This window comes from Ambystoma mexicanum, chromosome 8, assembly GCF_040938575.1.
Source record: "Ambystoma mexicanum isolate Mex_15411 chromosome 8, UKY_AmexF1_1, whole genome shotgun sequence".
In the NCBI taxonomy this organism is placed as follows: Eukaryota; Metazoa; Chordata; class Amphibia; order Caudata; family Ambystomatidae; genus Ambystoma; species Ambystoma mexicanum.
The window spans coordinates 632613116-632633422 of NC_090929.1; the positions used below are offsets into that span (position 1 = coordinate 632613116).

Genomic DNA, 20307 nt, shown 5'->3' on the forward strand with positions numbered 1-20307 from the left:
TTCCAAACAGTAGTGTCATAAACCAGCGGTCTTCACAGCCATTAAATGTGTAAAAACATGCTGAACGTGACCAAGTAGTGAGAGATAGTACACAACACCTTAATGTTCAGTAAATAAAAAACTGCGGAAAAGGGATAATAGCCACCAACATCACTAAAAGTAATGTAGCTACTAAAGTTCAAGAACAACATGCTCACCTCTAGATTAGGAGAAACAAACTCCTCGCTAATGACTCGCAGGGTTTGAAAGAAGACCGTGCAGCACCAGCATGTGTTTTCACCAAGTGCAGCCAAACGCTCACCACTTCCTAGTAAACACTAAGAAAGGACTATACTTTTCGATTAAATACTAGCCGGCAAGAAAATGCAGCGGCCATCTTTTACGTGCAATCTTCCTAGTGAACACTAAGGAAGGACTACACTCTTCAGTTAGGTACTAGCCGGTAGGAAAAAAACTAGCGGCCATCTTTGCATCAAACCACCCAACAACAAAGGGAAGCAGTGTTGAGAAGAAAGTGCACAGGAGGGCGCAAAACCATTCAAAAGAAATCGATACAGTATTGCAAAAATCAAGCAACAGACATGTGCACATTTTTGCAAATATAGATGGCACAAAATAAGGAAAATTCAAAAAAATTCAAAACACAGCCAAAATTGCAAACAATAGTCAGATAACAGAAAACATTTATGTTTGGCTGACCAGATGCCAATCAATACTCTCATTGAGCCCCAGAACATTACTTTGCAATTTAAAAATATTTTTTTGTTCCAGGTTCAATAATTTCTGGTCTGTCTCGGCTTTCCTATGGCCATGCACCTTTTTCAAAATAAACCACGTAAAGTCATTGCAGCCATGTTTCATATCAAGAAAATGTTTCACTAAAGGAGCTGCAATCACTTGATTTCTGATGCAGCTCCGATGTTCCACCATACAGACTTTACATTGTCTGTTAGTCTTGCCTACATAATATAGGCCACAGGGGCATGTGATTAAATACACAACATTGGATGTGTTACAGTTGGTCATTTCATTACACACGCATTTCAGATTAGGTAAAATTTGTATATATCGAATCTCTTTAGTTTGGGCACACATACTACATTTACCGCAAGGAAAATGCCCTTTTATTTCCGGTAAACCGCATAACCTGGTTTGTCTCACCAGTGGTGTACTTTTCTCAGTTACATCATTCCTGATCAAAATGTTCCTTAGGTTTTGACTTTTTCTAAAGGCCACCAAAGGGGGCAAGGCTTCTTTTCCTCTGTATACCTTTTTCCAAGTTTTCATCACAATAGATTTAATTTTGTACGATAAATTTGAAAAAGTATTAACAAAAACAATATTTCTCTTTATTTTCACATTTTTCTCCAAAAGAGCCTCCCGATTATTATTGTATGCTCTTTTTGAAGCAGTCTTAATAACTCTAGGTGGATAGCCTTTGTTTCGCAGTTTCTGAGTAAGTGCGTCCGCACTTAGATGGAAATCAGTATGTTGTGGATTGGCCTGACTGATTCAATATATGGCTGTTCAGAGACAGGGGGAATGCCCAGACTTACCTTCGATAAAGCAACAAAAGGAAACTTTTCCATCTCCAGCAGTGTCTCCTCTCCAGGCTGGCCATCTAACTGGCCTTTCAGGATCCGGGCTGCGGTCACTGTTGGTATCCCCATCCCTAAAAAGACAGCATGTCAAAGTCTCTGAGGGCAAGACCATAGAAGGATTCACACATGATTCTGAAAAAGGGTGCGTGTGTGAATAAGTCGACATACTAGCAAGTACAATGCTATGCACATGGGTTTGAACATTGCTCCACGCAAGGATGCTCGCTCATCTTAGTGAAGCATCATTTTTTATCACCAATTCTAAACACCATTGGTAATCCTCAATCACAACATACAACACCACACTACCTTCTGAAATACTCACAAAGTATGCCCCTACCTCACACACAGCATACACCTCAGAGATAACATAATCTGGGATTCCCGATCACGTGGTTGTAATGTGGTTATACTCTTTATTAGTACCCGGCGAGGGCGCTATCAGAATGAAACAACCATTCTGATTGGCCCTCGCTGAGGCATTACCCGGCTGGGAATCCCTCAGCCGGGAATCCATGGCCATTGTACCCGGCGGGGGGGTGTGGCAGCTCCCTCAGCCAATGAGGAGGCTGGAAGCAGGGCCATCCCCGCTCCGAGCCTCCCCACGGCTGAGAGGCTGCCTTCGCCGGGGACGCAGATAAATTTTGTTTTTCTTTTTTTTCCCCTCCCTCACTTCCTCCCTCCTAACCCCACTTACCTTCTTCTCCTTTTTTTTCAGGAGCGGATGCGCTGGGAAAACAACTGTTTCCAGCACGTCTGCTCCCGATGGCCGCCATGGAAAGGGAAAACGGACTCTGTTTTCCCTTTCCCGGCGGCCATTTTCTGGGTCGTTTTTTTTTGTTTGTCCCGAAACGCTTCGGGACAGAAAAAAAATGCTTTTAGTGCCCCGGTCACACAAATCTTGCGGGCCGGAGTACTAAAAGCAATATGACCCTCGCCGCGGGGGCATTAACGACACAGGTAATGCCCCGGGGCCCATAGTTATAGGCCCAAGCGAAGCTGAGTCCTGAGTCGGTAATGCCACCGCCGCTCGGGTCATATTGCTTAATTAGCACCCTGGGAGGGGGTGCTGACCAAGCAGGATGCTCGGAACACAGGATGTATTCTAAGGGACGAGCCTGCGCTCCGAGAAGCACCATAGTTAGGCAGTGCCCTCTTTGCTTCCCCGGTCCCCTTTCCCCTTCACCTTAGCAACCGTGTTGCTTCCGTCACAGGTGCTAATACTGTCTTTTTTTATTTGAAGAAAAAGAAATGTATCTTTACAGCATGGCCCAGCGCTGCACAGTGCTGGTGTCCTCGAAGTCCTTTCCCAATGTTGATGATGTCAGAGTCATCAACATTGAAAACGTGTTTGCAGCACACCAGCACTGCACGGTGTACCTGTTCTGACAAATACATGGGCGCTAATGGTGATATGCCCCTCAGTGGCGTGTCGACCCTTTCTGTATCAGCAGCGCAGCACTCATTCAGCGACTCTTGCTGTGCTGTGGCCCTTAACTTTGGCGGCGGGCCATTACATACAGGGTCGGACCACCACCCGAGACACATCGCCTCATTAGCACATTGGGAGGGGGTGCTGACCAATCAGGATGCTCAGAACGTGGGCTGTATTCTGAGGTACAAGCGCATATTCTGAGCAGCACCGTGGTTAGCCAGTTCCCCCTTGCCCACTATTCCTTCCTCCTCACCTTAGCACCCATGTAGTTTCCTACATAGCACCAAATGGTTTTTATTTTTTTTTAAAGAAATGAACCTTAACAGCACGACCTAGCGCTGCACAGTGGTGGTGTTGTCAAAGTTTTTTTTCAATTTTGATGACGACGTCGTCAACATTGAAAATGGACTTACAGCACACCAGCACTGCATGCCACGGGCTGCGCTGTAAAGGTAAGTTTCCTTTTTTATATAAAAAAAAAAAAGACAACATCAGCACCTGTGTAGACAAATAGACATGTGCTCATGGCCATATGCCCCTCGGTGGCGTGCCAACCATTTTGGTATCGGCACCGCCCCCTCATAAAGCGACCCTCGCTGTGCTCGGCCCCTTAACTTGGCCGTCAGGCCGTTACTTACAGAGCTGGCCCGCCACCTCGAGGCATATCACCTCAGTGTGACATGCATGCAAGACCACAGCCTACTGGATGCCCTGTCCTGTGTATGATGCTACATTGTATCCTTACGATTCACAAATCTATAGGTCCATTCCGCTGGAGGTTGAGCCCTTTGATAATATCTTCTTAAATGATCCGTCCCATGTTTCCCTGAATTTTCTCATGAAGAAGCTCACTGTCCAGTGCAGTATATATGCTACCTGACAATGGCTGACCTCAACCCTACCAGGACGTGCGACTCTGCGACTCCACTGACACACATGTCCTGTGTTTCTCACAATCCCCATTCCTAATTTCCCTCACATGCCCTACACATGGTCAGCTGTCCCAAATGCACGTGCGCAAAAAACTCACAGATCTGTGCTGCTCTTTCCCACCCTGAAATGTATTCCCACCAAAAACCTAGACCCGGACCATTTTCACAAACGCTTTTGTCTGAAGACCCCTTGACATGTGCTTCCCTCTGTCCAACAGAGAGCCAAGAGACCACGCAGATGGCAACAGTGCGCTGCATAAGAACCTTTAAAATGACATAGCATAACCTGTTCTGTTCTCATTCACAAATTGACATGTGTACTGTCCTCACAAACCTTCAAACCTATGCTGCACTAACACACTGCCATGTGCTGCCATGAGCCCTCTTAACTGTTATGCACCCCATAACATAACCGTGCTCTACTCATATCCCCTTATTTGCGCGGTCCTTGCACCCCGGAACTTTGCTCACCTACGACCTGTGCTACCCTCACACATCCCCTGGCCGGTGCTATCCTTAAACCCCATGACCAGTACTATGACCCCATGACCAGTACTATGACCCCATGACCAGTACTATGACCTACGGTAACACAGCCTTAGCTAATTCTGTTTGCTTGTGCCCACAGTACTCTAAGATCGACACACAGAGAGGGGTGCACCACGACAGCATTTTAAGTTCTGTGCACAAAGCACCTTAGGCAAGATTAATATGTGTCGGCTGTTTATTTTGCGCCTCCTACCTAACTCTTTTTGAGGTGGAGGGTATTGCTAAATCTACCACCAGCCGCCTTCTACTAATCTCGCAGGGGCAGGTCACAAGGATCTCCCACGATTAAACTGATCCTGTGTATCGACATTCACACAATAGAACGGCTGTGAAAGGGCAGCAGGACCACAATTCATGTTTCCCTCTAAATTGCCCTGTAAACTGTTGCCAATGCACCAAAACTGTGTAAAGCGTTCTATAAATCAATCAATCAATCAATCAATCAATCAAAAGGAACTCGAGGCAACGCCTTTGTATGTCTATTTTTCTAATCAATTATTCGTCCTGATAATCACATTGGTTCTTATGCTTTAAACATTTAAGTATGATTTTAAGCATGAAAGTTCCACAGAGCCGAAAGCTATTATGTGCAGCGAGGCCAACGTTATTGTCAGAAAGCTGTTTTGTAAGACCACTTTCCATTACATTACATGTATAAACTGTAAACTTTTCACAAGAGCATGACCTCTGCTCTTCGCTCATACAATCCGACAGGTGCTGCCTCACACCCCCTAATGTGTGTTAGATTACGTGTCATGTGTAAAGTGCCCATCTACCATAGGTACGACCTCTCAACACTGTGAGCTGTCTGAATGTGAAGTGTTGTACAGTTCTGGGTTTCTGGTCGATGGTTTATCAACATTGCAAAACACATGACAGGGCATATGTACATTGTCGATGGCATACAATTCTCTCCCTGACATACATCACATAATATTACCTAGCATAGCGTTTAATATGGGATAGAGTATTAAAACATGACCCAGAATCGATGTTGTGTGTGCTATAGGGATGCAATTGCATCCAGGTGTGTGAGTTATAGTGTCAAACTAGAAATTATATCGTGCCTCCTATTGCTATGAATATATTTACATTGGCCTACGCCAAGCTGCTAACAAGCTACTTGCGAAGAAATTCGTGTTGCAAGGTCCTGACCTTAAAATCAATGTAAGCCGCCATTTTAGGTTCTCTCTCCCAGTAAAGTCACCCTCTGAGTCAAAATGGTGGACAATGTCATTCAGAAAAGAACATGGCCGACATAACCTTTGTGTACAGCTAATATATAACTTGCCTGCAGGCCACTTGCTAGGGCCATGAACTGAGACCTTGTCCTTTTGCTGACCTGTATGTAATGGATTACCTGTATCAACGAAACTGATCTATGTACATATATTAAACATAATGTCATTTTAGTAACTGAATAGGAACGCCTGTTTAACTACATTGTATAAATTAAGTCCTGCGGCGTAATGTTAGGCCTAGAGCATACACAGTCACCATTGTTGCTTGTTGATGTATAAACCAAAGATGAACTAGATACATATAGACAAACAAATTAGAAGCAAATCTGGCACGAACCCTAGCCCAGTACATGATTAACTTGTAAGAGGCTGGACATCGGTGCAAAGAACTGTATAAATAGGCTGATGTCCAGCTAGCAATTCCTGTTCACTGCTCAGATTGAACCTGCTGGCGTTCTCTGTGATGTACTGACGGCCAAATAGCTATTTGTGTACTTTGTTTTGTAAACTGTTAAGTGTTGTAATAAAGATTCTGGGAATCTTTACAAGCCCGTGTCGGTGTATTTCACTTTGCATGGTGTAAAAGCCCCAATATTGTATTTTATGATTTCACAGATGGCGCCCGAATAGGGACCCTCAAGATTGACTTCGTCTTGTTGAAGGCTTGCACAGCTATCGGACCGGGATCGGACGGTGACAACAAAATGGCCCCTCTGGACGAGAAGCGAATTCCTCGACAGAACAGCACGATCCGATCCCTGAACGGTGAGCTGTAGCCCGAGACGACGTCTTGACGAGGGTCCATATATCGAGGTGGGTAAATTTGCCGAAATCACCAGACACGTGGGTCCTTAGATTGTCCTTAGTAACCCGATCGGGCCTCCCAGTCCTTTGGTCAGGTGAATCATGACCCGATTCTTAATTTAACCCTGACAATTTGAATTTGGCGCATTGTACTCGCAAGCACAATTGTCTGACCAGGTAACACCAGAATTCTGATATGCCTGAGAAATTGTCTGCCTGCTTCAGGGCATTATTCCGCGGTGACAGACAATCTTTGGAATTTAGCCGTCCCGCACCACAGGAGGGGTCGCCGGCATGTACTATGTACTGTAATAAAGGCTTTGGTAGTATAGCATTTAATGATATTTGGCACAGACAGACCAGACATAACTCTAATCTTCGGTGGCCAGCCAATGGTAGCTTTGAAATCCCTCGTTTAGAATATTTAGAATCTGTATTGATAAAGAAAAAGGCTAGACCTGCAGCATTTGACGCATTGCACAGTTGGAAAACAGAAGCTTTGCAGCAACAAAAGAGTAGAGAAAAACATATGCGTCGACATATGACGAATGACGAAAAGGCGCTGTTATATGATCAAAATAAACAATTGGAATCGGTTAGGAACACAGACAGAGCGTTTCAATTAGGCATTCAGAAAATGTATCCTTCGAAAGATTTTCATACGTCCGATGAATTGATTAACAAACTTTTGCATGAACGAAGGCCTGATGCCTGTGCGCCACCCCCGTACGTTCCTCCTCCTGGTGCTTTGCCTCTTCCTGTCACTATTCCCCCTCCTATAGTTCCCCCGGTCCTTCCTATTATTCTTCCTGTTGTTCCTCCAGTCGTCGCTCCTTTGCCTGCTCCCTTGCCTCCACTTATTGATATTCAGAATGTGCCTACTCTCCCTCTTCCAAGTGACTCTGCACCTCTAGTAGTAGACCAGGGAACGGATCAAGGATTGTGACTCGTAATACTGTGTCCCCAGATAAAAAGAATGAATTGATTGCATGGGCTAAACATTGTATGGAGAGGGGTGAACAAGCTGATGTTTTTTCCACACTCGAAATCTAAAAAGTATTCCTGAGAAAAATGTTTTTATCGAAGGCATTTGAGCATAATGTGGAATAGATTAAACGATGTAGACCTCCCACAAGGGTTACGGGATTTGAATACCTTAGCGTTGTCTAAAGATACTGCAGAGAAAATATATGAGCATGTCAAGAGGATTTTTGTGTATAGGAAGGAGTTGGAAGAGTTACAGAATGAAGAGCAGATGGTGATAGTTTAGGCACTATATTCTTACAGAAACGGTTTTCTCCTCGCCGTGAATTGATAGGTGAGGAAGCGCAAATTTGTACAAAGGATGCGATAAGATGGATTTCGGACATGCCGATAACTCCAGTCGAAGTATATGACACGTATAGTCAGTATACGTTAGAAATGCAAAAGAAAGTGATACAGGTTATGGTAGAATACCTGCAGGATGAGTGTGTAAAAAGAAAGATTTGTTGTCCGGCAGAATTATTGGCTGTTTATAAGAGAGCCTTTTCGATTGATACTTCTTCGACTGCCTTAGCGCTTGATCTGGCTCTGTTGCTTAGTAAGCGTTCGGAGCTACCTACTTCTCAGTTGCCTATTGGAGAGGTCCCTCCGACATTTGTCCCAAAGGTTGAGATTGCGACCGATGCTGCACGAGGTATAGTCGCAGTGGACATTCCTGCACATTATGTATCGCAGTTCGTTCACGTCCCGTTCTCGAGACAGGGAGTGAACACCATAAAGCAATCTATTCCTGATATAAGAAAGAATCCGACGGGGTTCTGTAAAGAAATAGAGTCAGTCTTACAATCATCTGTATTCACCTTAAGTGATATTGATTTATTATTTCCCATACTCCTGCCAGTTGATTTGTGGAAACAGATTAGGACTGTAGATGATGTACCTGGGTTAGGAGATACATGGGATAATATGGTTAGGCTCGACAGAGAAAGACCAGCCGGCGAGAGACCGCCTCTGGTGATATTAACCTTGCCTGATAGGATTATTGTAAAATTAAAAATCATAGTTCCCGAAAAAAGATTCATTTGGGACAAGCTTACGGCCTGTGTCCAAGGAAAGTCTGAAGGTGCTACTGAATTTTCTAATCGGTTCGAACAAGTGTTTTCGGATTTCAGTGGACAAGACTTAGGCACAGAGGCTATTTGTCGACAAATGTGTAAGTGGATTGCTGCCTGACATCCAGTTGCAGATTATGTCCTCCGAAAGCGCTTGGCAGGCGAAGTTTCAATCAGAAGTATTGCACATGGCTCAATACTATGAGAATCGTGTGAATAATGAAAAGGAAAAAAATTGAGAAAAAAAGGGTGACCTGAAAACAAAAGTATTATTACAACAGATTGTTAGAAGCCCTAGAGGGGGTAGTACGCAATTTAGAGGTCAATACGTTCCACAGGGAAGTATGCCCTTAGCTCCGGTAACCATTAACCAGTGTGCCTATTGTCGACAGGAAGGTCACTGGTGCGCACAATGTCCGGCCTTGCAGCAAAGGTCATTTGGGAACATGGGTAGATGATCAATAGGTCGCCCAGGTGCAGGGGGTCCTGGTAGAGGTAAGTTTACGTCAGAATCACAGCAACCTTTTTCACAGGATAAACAAGTATCGAGTGTGGATAATAGAAACATTTTTGATCATCCTTCTGCTGCATACCTCTCTGAAGAACTTCGTTTTGATGACATTCTGTTTCGTTAGGATTGCCCAAAGCAGGGTTTGGAACCAACGCCTATTCCCGTTCATCAAAAAGGTCCCTACGTTGAGATGATGGTGGGAAATAGGAAACATCTATTTTTAGTAGATACAGGAGCACAAAAGTGTTCCATTGACCATTCGCGGGTTCCAAACATTCCACTGTGAGGGCAATCCAACGTTTCCGTAGGGTTTTCGTGCACACCAGCAGTTTGCCCAGTTTCTTTGCCGGTACCGATTACAGTGGGTCCTTTCACAGAACAGTGTCCATTTCTACTTACTACAAACTGTGGAGAGAATTTGCTGGGGTTAAATTTGTTGAATGAATTGAATGCAGTAATACATTGTTCCTCGGACGGAGTTCGGTTAACAATTTCACCTCAGCAATCATTCGCCTCTCAGTTCTTGACTCGACCTTTGCCGCCAGAATTCAGTAACATTCCGGAATGCTTATGGGCAATTGATGATAATGATGTTGGCATTCTTCAAATTGAACCTGTTAAAATTATTCTGAAACATGGAGTTAAACTGCCTCGCATTCCACAATATAAAATCTCAGTTGAAGGCGGACAAGCTTTGAAAAGTATAGTTTCTGACTTTGTACATCGTGGACTGATTGAGGAAATTACAGTTAGTTTGTGTAACAGCCCGATTTTGCTGGTGTACAAAAAAGGTGATAATGCGATTCCTTTTCGGTTTATAATTGATTTGCGTGCTATTAACAAAATTGTGGCTCCTCAATTTCCCATTGTACCTGATGTAACAACGATACTAACTATGATTCCGGCTTCTGCCACTCACTTTAGCGCTGTTGATCTCAAGAATGCGTTTTTCAGCATTCCTATACACAAGGATAGTAGGTATTTGTTTGCGTTTACCCTAGGTGGACGCTCGTTTACATTCACTCGTGCACCACAAGGGTACACTGAGAGTCCAAGTATTTATAGTAGAGCATTGAAAGAGCAACTCGATACTCTCGAGTTGCCTACTACTTGCACGTTACTACAGTATGTAGATGATCTCCTCTTGGCTGCTGATTCTGAAAGTGCCTGTAAAGAAGGCACCATGCTGTTGCTTAGTCATTTAGCAAAACATGGCCATAAAGCTTCACTCAAAAAATGTCAATATTGTTGTCAGGAGGTTGCCTATTTAGGCTATCTCCTGTCAAAGGAGGGAAGAAGGTTGACACTTGAACGAATAAAAACTATTTCTGGCATGTCTGTCCCAAATACGCAGAAGAAAGTTAGAGCCCTGATAGGTATGGCTTCTTACTGTAGATTGTGGATCCCTAATTTTTCGTTAACGATTAAACCAATGCTGGCTTTGAAAAAGAAGGGCATTTCTTTGCCACTGCCATGGACTTTGGAACACCAGACAGCATTCGATTTACTCAAAACCGCTCTGTGTTCGGCACCGGTTTTGGGAACTCCAAATTATGAAAAGGCCTTTGTGTTGTATGTGCATGAACGTGATGGATGTGCTTTGGCTGTGTTAACGCAGGAACATGGAGGGAAGAATAGGCCGTGTGGCTATTTCTCATGCTTCCTTGATCCTGTTGCATGCGCTTTGCCGAGATGTTTGAGAGCTGTCGCTGCTGCTGCTGCATCTGTAAAACAGAGCGAGGGAATGGTCCTGGGTCATGCGTTAACCCTAATGGTACCTCACTCTGCAGATATTCTATTAAATAGAACTCAAACGCAACACCTTACTTCCGCCGATTGAAAAGATACAAATTGATCTTGTTTGCTCCCCACATTCAAATTCAGAGGTGTTGTGTATTAAATCCGGCTGAACTTTTACCTGTCCCGCAAGATACTGTTGATGGTGACGAAACGTCACACGATTGCCTTTACACTACAGAACAAGAAACTAAAGGTAGAATCGATCTGAAAGATACGCCTTTGAATAACCCACAAGGAGAGCTATTTTGTGATGGCTCTTGTTTCAAACTCTGAATGGTACATCCACGGCCGCTTATGCAGTCACTACCTTAAGCACGATTGTGGAAACCAAAAGAATCATGCATAATTCCGCGCAGGCCGCAGAAATGATAGCATTAACTCGAGCTTGTGAACTTTCTGAAGGGCTTACAGTAAATATATATACCGACAGCCAGTATGCCTTTGGGGTGGTTCACAACTTCGGTAGACTCTGGAAAAAACAAGGTTTCTTGACCTCACATGGTACAAGAATACAGCACGGCACTTTAATAGTGCGATTACTTTCAGTGCTTGCACTCCCTGTTCAGTTATCCATTGTAAAATTTACAGCACATCAGAAAGTTACAGATGATATAGGAAAAGGGAATGCTTTCGCTGATCAGATAGCTAAACAAACTGCCACTGATTTTAGTTCAGAAATGTATGCTGTAAGGGAACCTGTAAATGTTTGCACTTTTGGTGAAAGTATTGATTCTGTAAAGGACATTCAAGCAGATGCTACTGTAGAGGAGACCAAGAAATGGGTCGAGGGTGATGGGTGTTGGGTGGACAATGTTGAAGGAAAATGGTTACTCCCTGACACCTATATTACGATAATGGTTATTATTGCTCATGGTCCGACCCATGTCTGTGCGTGTAAACTGATCAAAATGTTACACAGTGTATGGGCCAATGATAAAATCTTCAAAATTGCGGAGCACTTTGTCCAAGGGTGCATGGTCTGTTTGCAGCACAATGTAGGAAAAGGTACCTCGACTCCTAGAGGAAGTTTTGCTCCACCTTCTGTTCCGTTTGAGGTCATCCACTTTGATTTTATTGAAATGGAACGTTGTAACAATCTTAAATACGTGTTGGTCGTCATTTGTGCATTTAGCAAGTGGGATGAGGCCTTCCCTGTTAGAGATGCAACTGCCATAACCACGGCAAAGACTCTGTTGAAAGAGTTCTTTCCTAGGTTCGGGCTGCCGAGAGTCATCTGGTCGGATAATGGGCCACACTTTATCGCTGCTGTAATTCTACAAATATGTGAAGGATTGCAGATTGATAAACGGTTCCATTCGGCCAGACATGCCCAAAGTGCCGGATTAGTGGAAAGACATAACGGCATTATAAAGAGCAAGCTCGCTAAGACGTGTGCTGGCACCAAGTTAAAATGGCCAGACGCCTTACCGATCGTGTTGCTGTCGATGAGAACAACCCCTCAAACTAAGACTGGGCTCTCTCCCTTTGAGGTGGTGATGGGGAGGCCTGCTAATATTTGGGGTATGCCAAAGAGTCGCTCATTGCGGGATGTAGAGAATGTGCTTCTTTCAGACTACTGTAACCAGTTGACTAAAAATCTATTTTCAATTCATCACCAGGTGCGAGAGGCATTACCTGTACGGTACGAGGGTCCCGGTCACAGTCTACGACCAGGAGACTGGATCCTCACAAAAGTATTTGAAAGGTCGTCTTGCCTTGCACCTCGGTGGAGGGCTCCCTACCTGGTCCTGCTAGTCACCCAGACTGCGGTGCGGGTAGCAGGGCGGAAGAATTGGATACACGCGACGCACACCAAGCGGATCCCGCAGCCCGTGCCATACGATACAGAAGACACAGAATCCCCTTCTAATGTTGTAACCAACGTGCCCAAAACAGCAACAATCGACAAGAGAGTATGGGGGCCCGTTCCAGAGTTCGTAAGGCCAGACAAAATGGCCATGTTGTCTCCGCACTCTCCAACAGTGGTACTTCCGGATCATTCATTTTCTGATCCCATTTCCATTCACTCGCCACCTCCAGTGGGAAGTGACGACACACTACTTTCTGATCCTTCAGCACCGGAAATTGTGAAATATAATTTACGTCCTACAAGATAGACTTACGGCACGGTTTGACTGTGCAATTGGAGAAATCATTTGAGGGCTTGCCTTTTGGCCTGACTATACGAAGGGATTCTGTTGGCTAAGGGTTGTGGGAAAGACATTAAGAAGACGCGCGACTGGAGTCACCAGCAAACGAACAATTGGTGTTTTTCGATTGAAGACTACGATGCCTGCACCCGCTACCGCTCGTACCAAACATTTAGATAAATATGTGACTAGCAGAGACAATGAGCAAATGTCTAAAGGGACCCTGAAAACGTATTGTTGCCTTTTTGTAAAAATAACTGGGTTTTTAGTAACTACTGGTTTTGGGTTGTGGTATCTGGAGGAAGCATATCCGCTAGAGGACTTTTTACCTGTTGAAAATGTATCTGTTATACCCACTCCCTCTGTGCAATTGCATATCTTGTCGCCTAGAGATTCTTCGCATAGACGGAACTATCAGAATAATACTCTTTTGTTAATAATGAATGCCACTCATGCAATTTTTAATAGGACCAACTGCTGGATCTGCTCACATTTACCGCAACATGGAGATAAGGGGCTAGGTTGGTACATTCATACTTTACCTTTGACAACTGCTTGTTATGCTTCTCTTAGAGCACTATTCTTTGGCCGTTGGAATGACAGCATCTCAGGGAACTTTGATGTTACAAATTTGAATAGTTTTGAAAAACGTGTTTTGATGCCCCTGGGATGCTCGCTTTTTGCAAATAGGAGTAAGCCAAATGTTGCTTCTGTTAGGCCCTCTGATAGATTGTCTCGTCCCTTTCAGTCTTTGATCTCTTTCAAAATGGCTCCTATAGGCAATAAGGATGCCACGCCTCCGTCTTATTCTGTTAACCATAGCCCCAATTCAGTTTCTTTCTGCATACAGAGGAATGGCACTCGGTCAATGGGAGATTTTGAAGGTTGTGCCAACGTTGCAAATTTGACTGGGGAAGACAGACCTTTGTATGTAGGCGAACCTGTCTTTTTCGTTTGCGGTAATGTAGCATTTCCATGGTTGCCCAGGGATTGGCAGAGAACTTGTTATTTAGGAATCCTGTTACCTGGGGTGTTCATAGCAAGTACTGTAGAAGTTTCAAAGGCTCGTCCACGGTGGGACGAGAATGGTGACACTCCAGCACAAATCCTGGGAGATATAGCAAAATCAGTTGTGCCATTTTGGGGGCAGATAGCGAATTCCGAAGACATCAGGAGACTAGCGAGAGTACTGGAGAGAACCATCAACCGGACCACAGATATACTCTATAACATGACATTAGAACAGAAAGCGATAAGATTAGTAGCACTTCAGAACCGGATGGCATTAGATGTCATTCTGGCTGAACGCAGTGGAGTATGTAAGTTAGTGGGGTCCGCTTGTTGTGTTTTCGTGCCTGATTCCTCCCCAACTATTTTCAAGGCAATACAGAATCTGCACATCCTTAGTTCAGAAGTGCAAGTTCCCGAGGGAAACTGGGATCTTAGCGCTTGGTTCTGGGACTTCTTGCGATCTTGGGTTTGGAAAGTGCTTTCAGTCTTGCTGATCATTTTGGGAGTTCTGCTATTTCTCTGTTTTTGTATCCAATGTCTACCTAGTATATGTTCGATGCTGGGGGGATGTTGTGCTCAGGCGATAGGTACAATAGGACATAAAGTGTATGCCCCGGATAAAACCTCTAAGGAGTATGTATTGAAGGAGATCCTAGTAAAAGATCTGATGGCGATAGATATTTCTGACAGCGATTCAGGGTGTATGGACGATGACGCATGGAGTTATTTGCAAGGAGATCAGAAGTAGTTTAGCACTTGGCATAGGCCAAAAGGAGGGTTTGTCAAACTAGAAATTATATCGTGCCTCCTACTGCTATGATTATATTTACATTGGCCTACGCCAAGCTGCTAACAAGTTACTTACGAAGAAATTCGTGTTGCAAGGTCCTGACCCTAAAATCAATGTAAGCAGCCATTTTAGGTTCACTCTCCCAGTAAAGTCACCCTGTGAGTCAAAATGGTGGACGATGTCATTCAGAAAAGAACATGGCCGACATAACCTTTGTGTACAGCTAATATATAACTTGCCTGCAGGCCACTTGCTAGGGCCATGAACTGAGACCTTGTCCTTTTGCTGACCTGTGTGTAATGGATTACCTATATCAACGAAACTGATCTATGTACATATATTAAACATAATGTTGTTTGAGTAACTGAATAGGAACGCCTGTTTAACTACATTGTATAAATTAAGTCCTGCGGCGTAATGTTAGGCCTAGAGCATACACGGTCACCATTGTTGCTTGTTGATGTATAAACCAAAGATGAACTAGATACAAATAGACTAACAAATTAGAAGTAAACCTGGCACGAACCCTAGCCCAGTACATGATTAACTTGTAAGAGGCTGGACATCGGTGCAAAGAACTATATAAATAGGCTGATGTCCAGCTAGCAATTCCTGTTCACTGCTCACATTGAACCTTCTGGTGTTCTCTGTGATGTACTGACGGCCAAATAGCTATTTGTGTACTTTGTTTTGTAAACTGTTCAGTGTTGTAATAAAGATTCTGGGAATCTTTACAAGCCCGTGTCGGTGCATTTCTCTTTGCATGGTGTAAAAGCCCTAATATTGTATTTTATGATTTCACAATAGGACAAATGCACATAATTACAATTGTTTTTTTATAACGTGCTTACTATCGAGAAGCGCCTAAGCACGGACCGAGATTCGAACCCGTGTTGCTTCCAAGAATAGGGAGTTGCCACTGAGCTATACTACACGTGCCATAGCTGTGTGTACCATAGACAAATAGTTGCAAAGGGAAATGTGTTTGTGTGTGCTAGCTGAGCAGAGATCCCAAACAGGGAGGATAGTTAGATTGCAATAATTGGAAACTGATGAAAGGGAGGAGTAAACTCAAATACAGGAGCAAATTAAATCAACATTTGAAGAAACTGAAGGATAACTGAATCGCAACAGGAAGGTGATCCTAGTTATCCACTGCCTGGGATCGCACATCAAGAAATCAGCAGGAATTGCAGTCAAGATGAAAATTGAATATGAAATAGCAAACACTTTAGTATTGCTTCATCCACAAAGAAATGTATACAGGAAACTAAACTACTCACGTGCACCTATAACTAACATCACTAATGACAACTGCACTGAAGAAGAGTCAAAGGCTTGAAACACAAGTAGCCAGATTAAGAGAAGAACGATTTTGTGATCGGAATTTCAGATCTGTGAAGTTGCAATAACTAAGAAATAGGTATGTTAGTAACATTTCACTAATGTACGTTCTTAATTTAGGAATGATGCGCAGCTCCATATAATCCATAACTAAGGTTCAGGTTGTATTTGATTGTGTGTGTATCAATAAAAAATCACACAATTAATGAGGAGGCAGAGTCATACAAAAATCTATTTCATCCAATCAGAAATTCTTATAGTGAATTTGATGCTGTGCCCAAAAAAGCAAGCCATATTAACCTCACGTAGTGGGTGGAGAGGCAAATCACATTTTGTGCCCTATGGTCGCCTCCAGACCACATTTGAATTTGTGTTGTGCCCTTCTGTTGTGCCCCATGGTCGCCTCCAGACCACACTTGAATTGTGTTGTGCCCTATGGTCGCCTCCAGACCACATTTGAATTTGTGTTGTGCCCTATGGTCGCCTCCAGACCACATTTGAATTGTGTTGTGCCCTATGGTCGCCTCCAGACCACATTTGAATTGTGTTGTGCCCTATGGTCGCTTCCTGTCCACATTTGAATTGTATTGTGCCTACCTTATGTCACCAATGCCCCTTATTTGCCATTCCTCTGCACATCACCCCAGCCCTAGCATGCTACTCTGCCTTACCGCGATCATGTTCCCCTTTTGTGTCAAAGCAACATACTCTGCACTGGCAATAGTTACATAGCCCACAAAAATGGTCTAGCCAGACTTGCCTGCCCAAGACATTACCCCATCACTTGCCCCACACCATTCCTGCCTACCACACCAGGCTTCCTCCCGGAATCACAATCCGCCTATCCTACCTATGGCCACGCACACTCTTCTGATGTCCCAGCCAATATGTACTCAGATATCTCCAAGCGGAACCCTACCGACACGAGAGCATCATGCCCCACCCTTGACGACAGCACCTCCATAACCACTAACCTAACTGTCTCCCGAACCACTACCTTCATCCCTACCGATCGGAACATTAGACTTGGTGCCAGAACCCACCACAGAACTAGCAAACGCCCAGCCAAACTACCCAATAAGACCAACAATCACACTGTAACACCCATCAATTCCACCCCTCCTATTCCTAAAGGAGCTCTTCTAAATGTTAGATCACTAGTCGCCCATTCCATAGAAGTCGCCGACATTATTCTAACTAACAACCTGGACTTCCTTGCTGTAACCGAAACCTGGTTGCATGATGCTGCAGGACCATCTCTCACCCTAGCTATACCTGATAACTACACCATCCTCAGAGCAGATAGACCTAACGCTCAAGGAGGTGGTGTAGCTATCATCTTTAAGTCCTCGCTTGATATTAGACTAGCCTCCTCTCCTCCACTTAAATCATGTGAGCATCTCACAGTCAAATTACAAACTTCCCCTAAGAGCACTATCACGCTGCATTTAATTTACAGACCCCCGGGCCCACCTGGCTCATTTGAGGAAGACATCACCTCACTAGTTGCCGAAAGTTCCAAACCGTCAGCACAAATGATTATACTTGGAGACTTCAATCTTGGGTTTAATGACCCTCTCGACACCCCAGCCATTGCCCTGGCCACGGCATTAGAGGAGCATGGCCTCCAACAATTCTGCTCCAAATCCACCCACTCGAAGGGCAGAATCCTTGACTGGGTAACCGCCCTTAACTGCAACATTACCATGAAAGATCCCGTACAGCTCATCTGGACTGATCACCACTTCCTCCCATTTGACATTAATACTAGCAATTTAGTGCATAAAAGGCCTGTTATTGCACCTGCCTGTCCAACTAGGAAAAAGAGTAACATCACAGCGGAATCCTTAATACCCTTGGTGACCCCTACTCTGAACGCACTACCAGCTACAACTGACTTGAACCAACTGGTCAACGTCTATAATGATTCCATGGCCAAAGCCATCGACATCATTGCCCCACTAAAAATGTGCAAAAGGAAACCAAAAGTGCTCCTGAATACATGGTACACCCCAGAGCTCAAACTTCTCCGTCAACAAAAAAGTAAACTCGAAGCACTATGGAAATCAGTGCCTTCAGTAAATAACAGAACTAATCTCACCAATATCTCCACTCTCTACAAAAATGAGATTACACGCGCAAAGAAAGAATCTCTTAACTCCAGGATCTCTCAGGCAAGCTCTAGCACAAAGGAGCTCTTTAACATCCTAAAGGAATCAGAAAACCCCACTCCTCCCACTGATTCTTGCACTAAGGATAAACCTTGGTGCACAGGGATCCAGAATGCTCTTGCTAACAAAATTTCAGGGCTCCAAACCAAAATTGACAACAAACGACAACAACTCACTCATGGTCCTACTTCCAGTTCCACCCCTCCTCCACCTACCGCCACTAGCTCAGGCTTTACTTTCAAAAAGGTATCCATACCGGAGGTACAAACAATTATAGCATCTTTGAAACCCTCGAATTGCAAGGGGGACAGTTGCCCCGCACAGATCATAAAAGATGCAGCCAAGGATCGAGGTTTACCTCGAGACAAACCATTTATTAGGAACTCGCCAATCTGGCTTTCGACCACAACACGGGATAGAAACGGCCCTTGCTGATCTCAAGTGCCAGACAGACGAACTCAAAGATAAAGGTAAGGCTGCCATTCTTCTTCTCCTCGACGTCTCCTCTGCCTTTGACCTGGTTGACCACAAAATCCTGTGCAACCATTTGTCATCGGCAGCACACTTCTCCCACTCTGTGGTCACATGGATCCAATCCTTCCTGGACAATAGGACCATGCGGGTCTTCTCACCCCTAGCAGCGGCCAACCCTATCCCCATTACCTGTGGTGTCCCACAAGGATCTTGTGTCTCACCTACTTTGTATAATATATTTACAAAGCCCCTATTCGACAAGCTGGACCATCTGGGTGTCACCTACACGAATTACGCAGATGACACCCAGATACTCCTCACCCTATCCGGTAATTACAACTTGGGCGCCAACTGGATCAATGAAGTCTTCTCCATCATTCAGGCATGGATGGCCACACATGGCCTTTGCCTGAATGATGACAAGACCGAACTGCTCCTTGTCGGCTCACCCAACACCATCCGGAAACTCTGTCCCAGCTACACCAGCTTCACCATTGACGGCAACACCATCCCCATCGCCAAGAGTGTAAAACCCTTGGTTTCTACCTAGACACGAATACCAACCTAGCCAAACAAATTAATATGAATGCCTCAGCCACTGCCTACACTGATAAACTAATTAGGGCCTGCAGACCGCTGATCTCCCCCAACAACTGCCTCACTTTAGCCAGAGCACTCATTCAATCCAAACTGGATTACTGTAATAGCCTTTATGTAGGCGCCAACAAAACGGTAATCAATAAATTGCAAGTTCTACAAAATAACGCACTCCGTGCCGCCCTAAATATTCCCAGAAGAGAACATATCTCTGCTACAAGAATCTCATGCAAATGGCTCTCCATCCAACAAAAAATAGACCTAAAAACCATATGCCTCACCTACAAAGCTCTTAACCACCTAGCCCCGCCCTATCTCACTAACAAATTTACATTAAGACAGAATACCAGAACCACTAGATCCTCTAATACATTACAACTGACGGTGCCCAAATACTCCCTCAAAAGAGCTGGTGGATCCAGCTTCCCAGCTCTAGCCTCACAACTATGGAACACCATTCCACTGGATATCAAATCCACACCCACCTTCCAACCCTTCAGAACTAAGGTCATCACTTGGTTACTCAACAAATAACCAACCATCTATGTATGCATACCTAATGCACAAATGTATCCTTTATTATGTTTGCCTATTATTATCTATGCACTAACTGCTTTCTTGTCAACTATACATATGCCTCATTACTGTACTATTGTTCCCTACTGTTGCCTGTAACTTGATGTTCAAAGCGCACATATACCCCTGGGTCAGGAGCGCTATACAAATAAATAAACAAACAAACAAACAAACAAACACAATTGGGATTTGTCTAACAAGCGAATGAGGTCCAAAGTGCCAAAT

At 44.2% G+C, this 20307-nt stretch overlaps 1 protein-coding gene across 1 annotated transcript in view; it reads right to left on the minus strand.

Annotated features, from left to right (window-relative positions):
* LOC138473638 (alkaline phosphatase-like) overlaps positions 1-20307 on the minus strand; it is a 279429-nt gene that overhangs the window by 162548 nt on the left and 96574 nt on the right. Inside the window, exon 3 of the mRNA XM_069612170.1 lies at positions 1557-1672. Coding sequence (XP_069468271.1) covers positions 1557-1672 — 116 coding nt within the window. The remainder of the gene's footprint in view (positions 1-1556; positions 1673-20307) is intronic.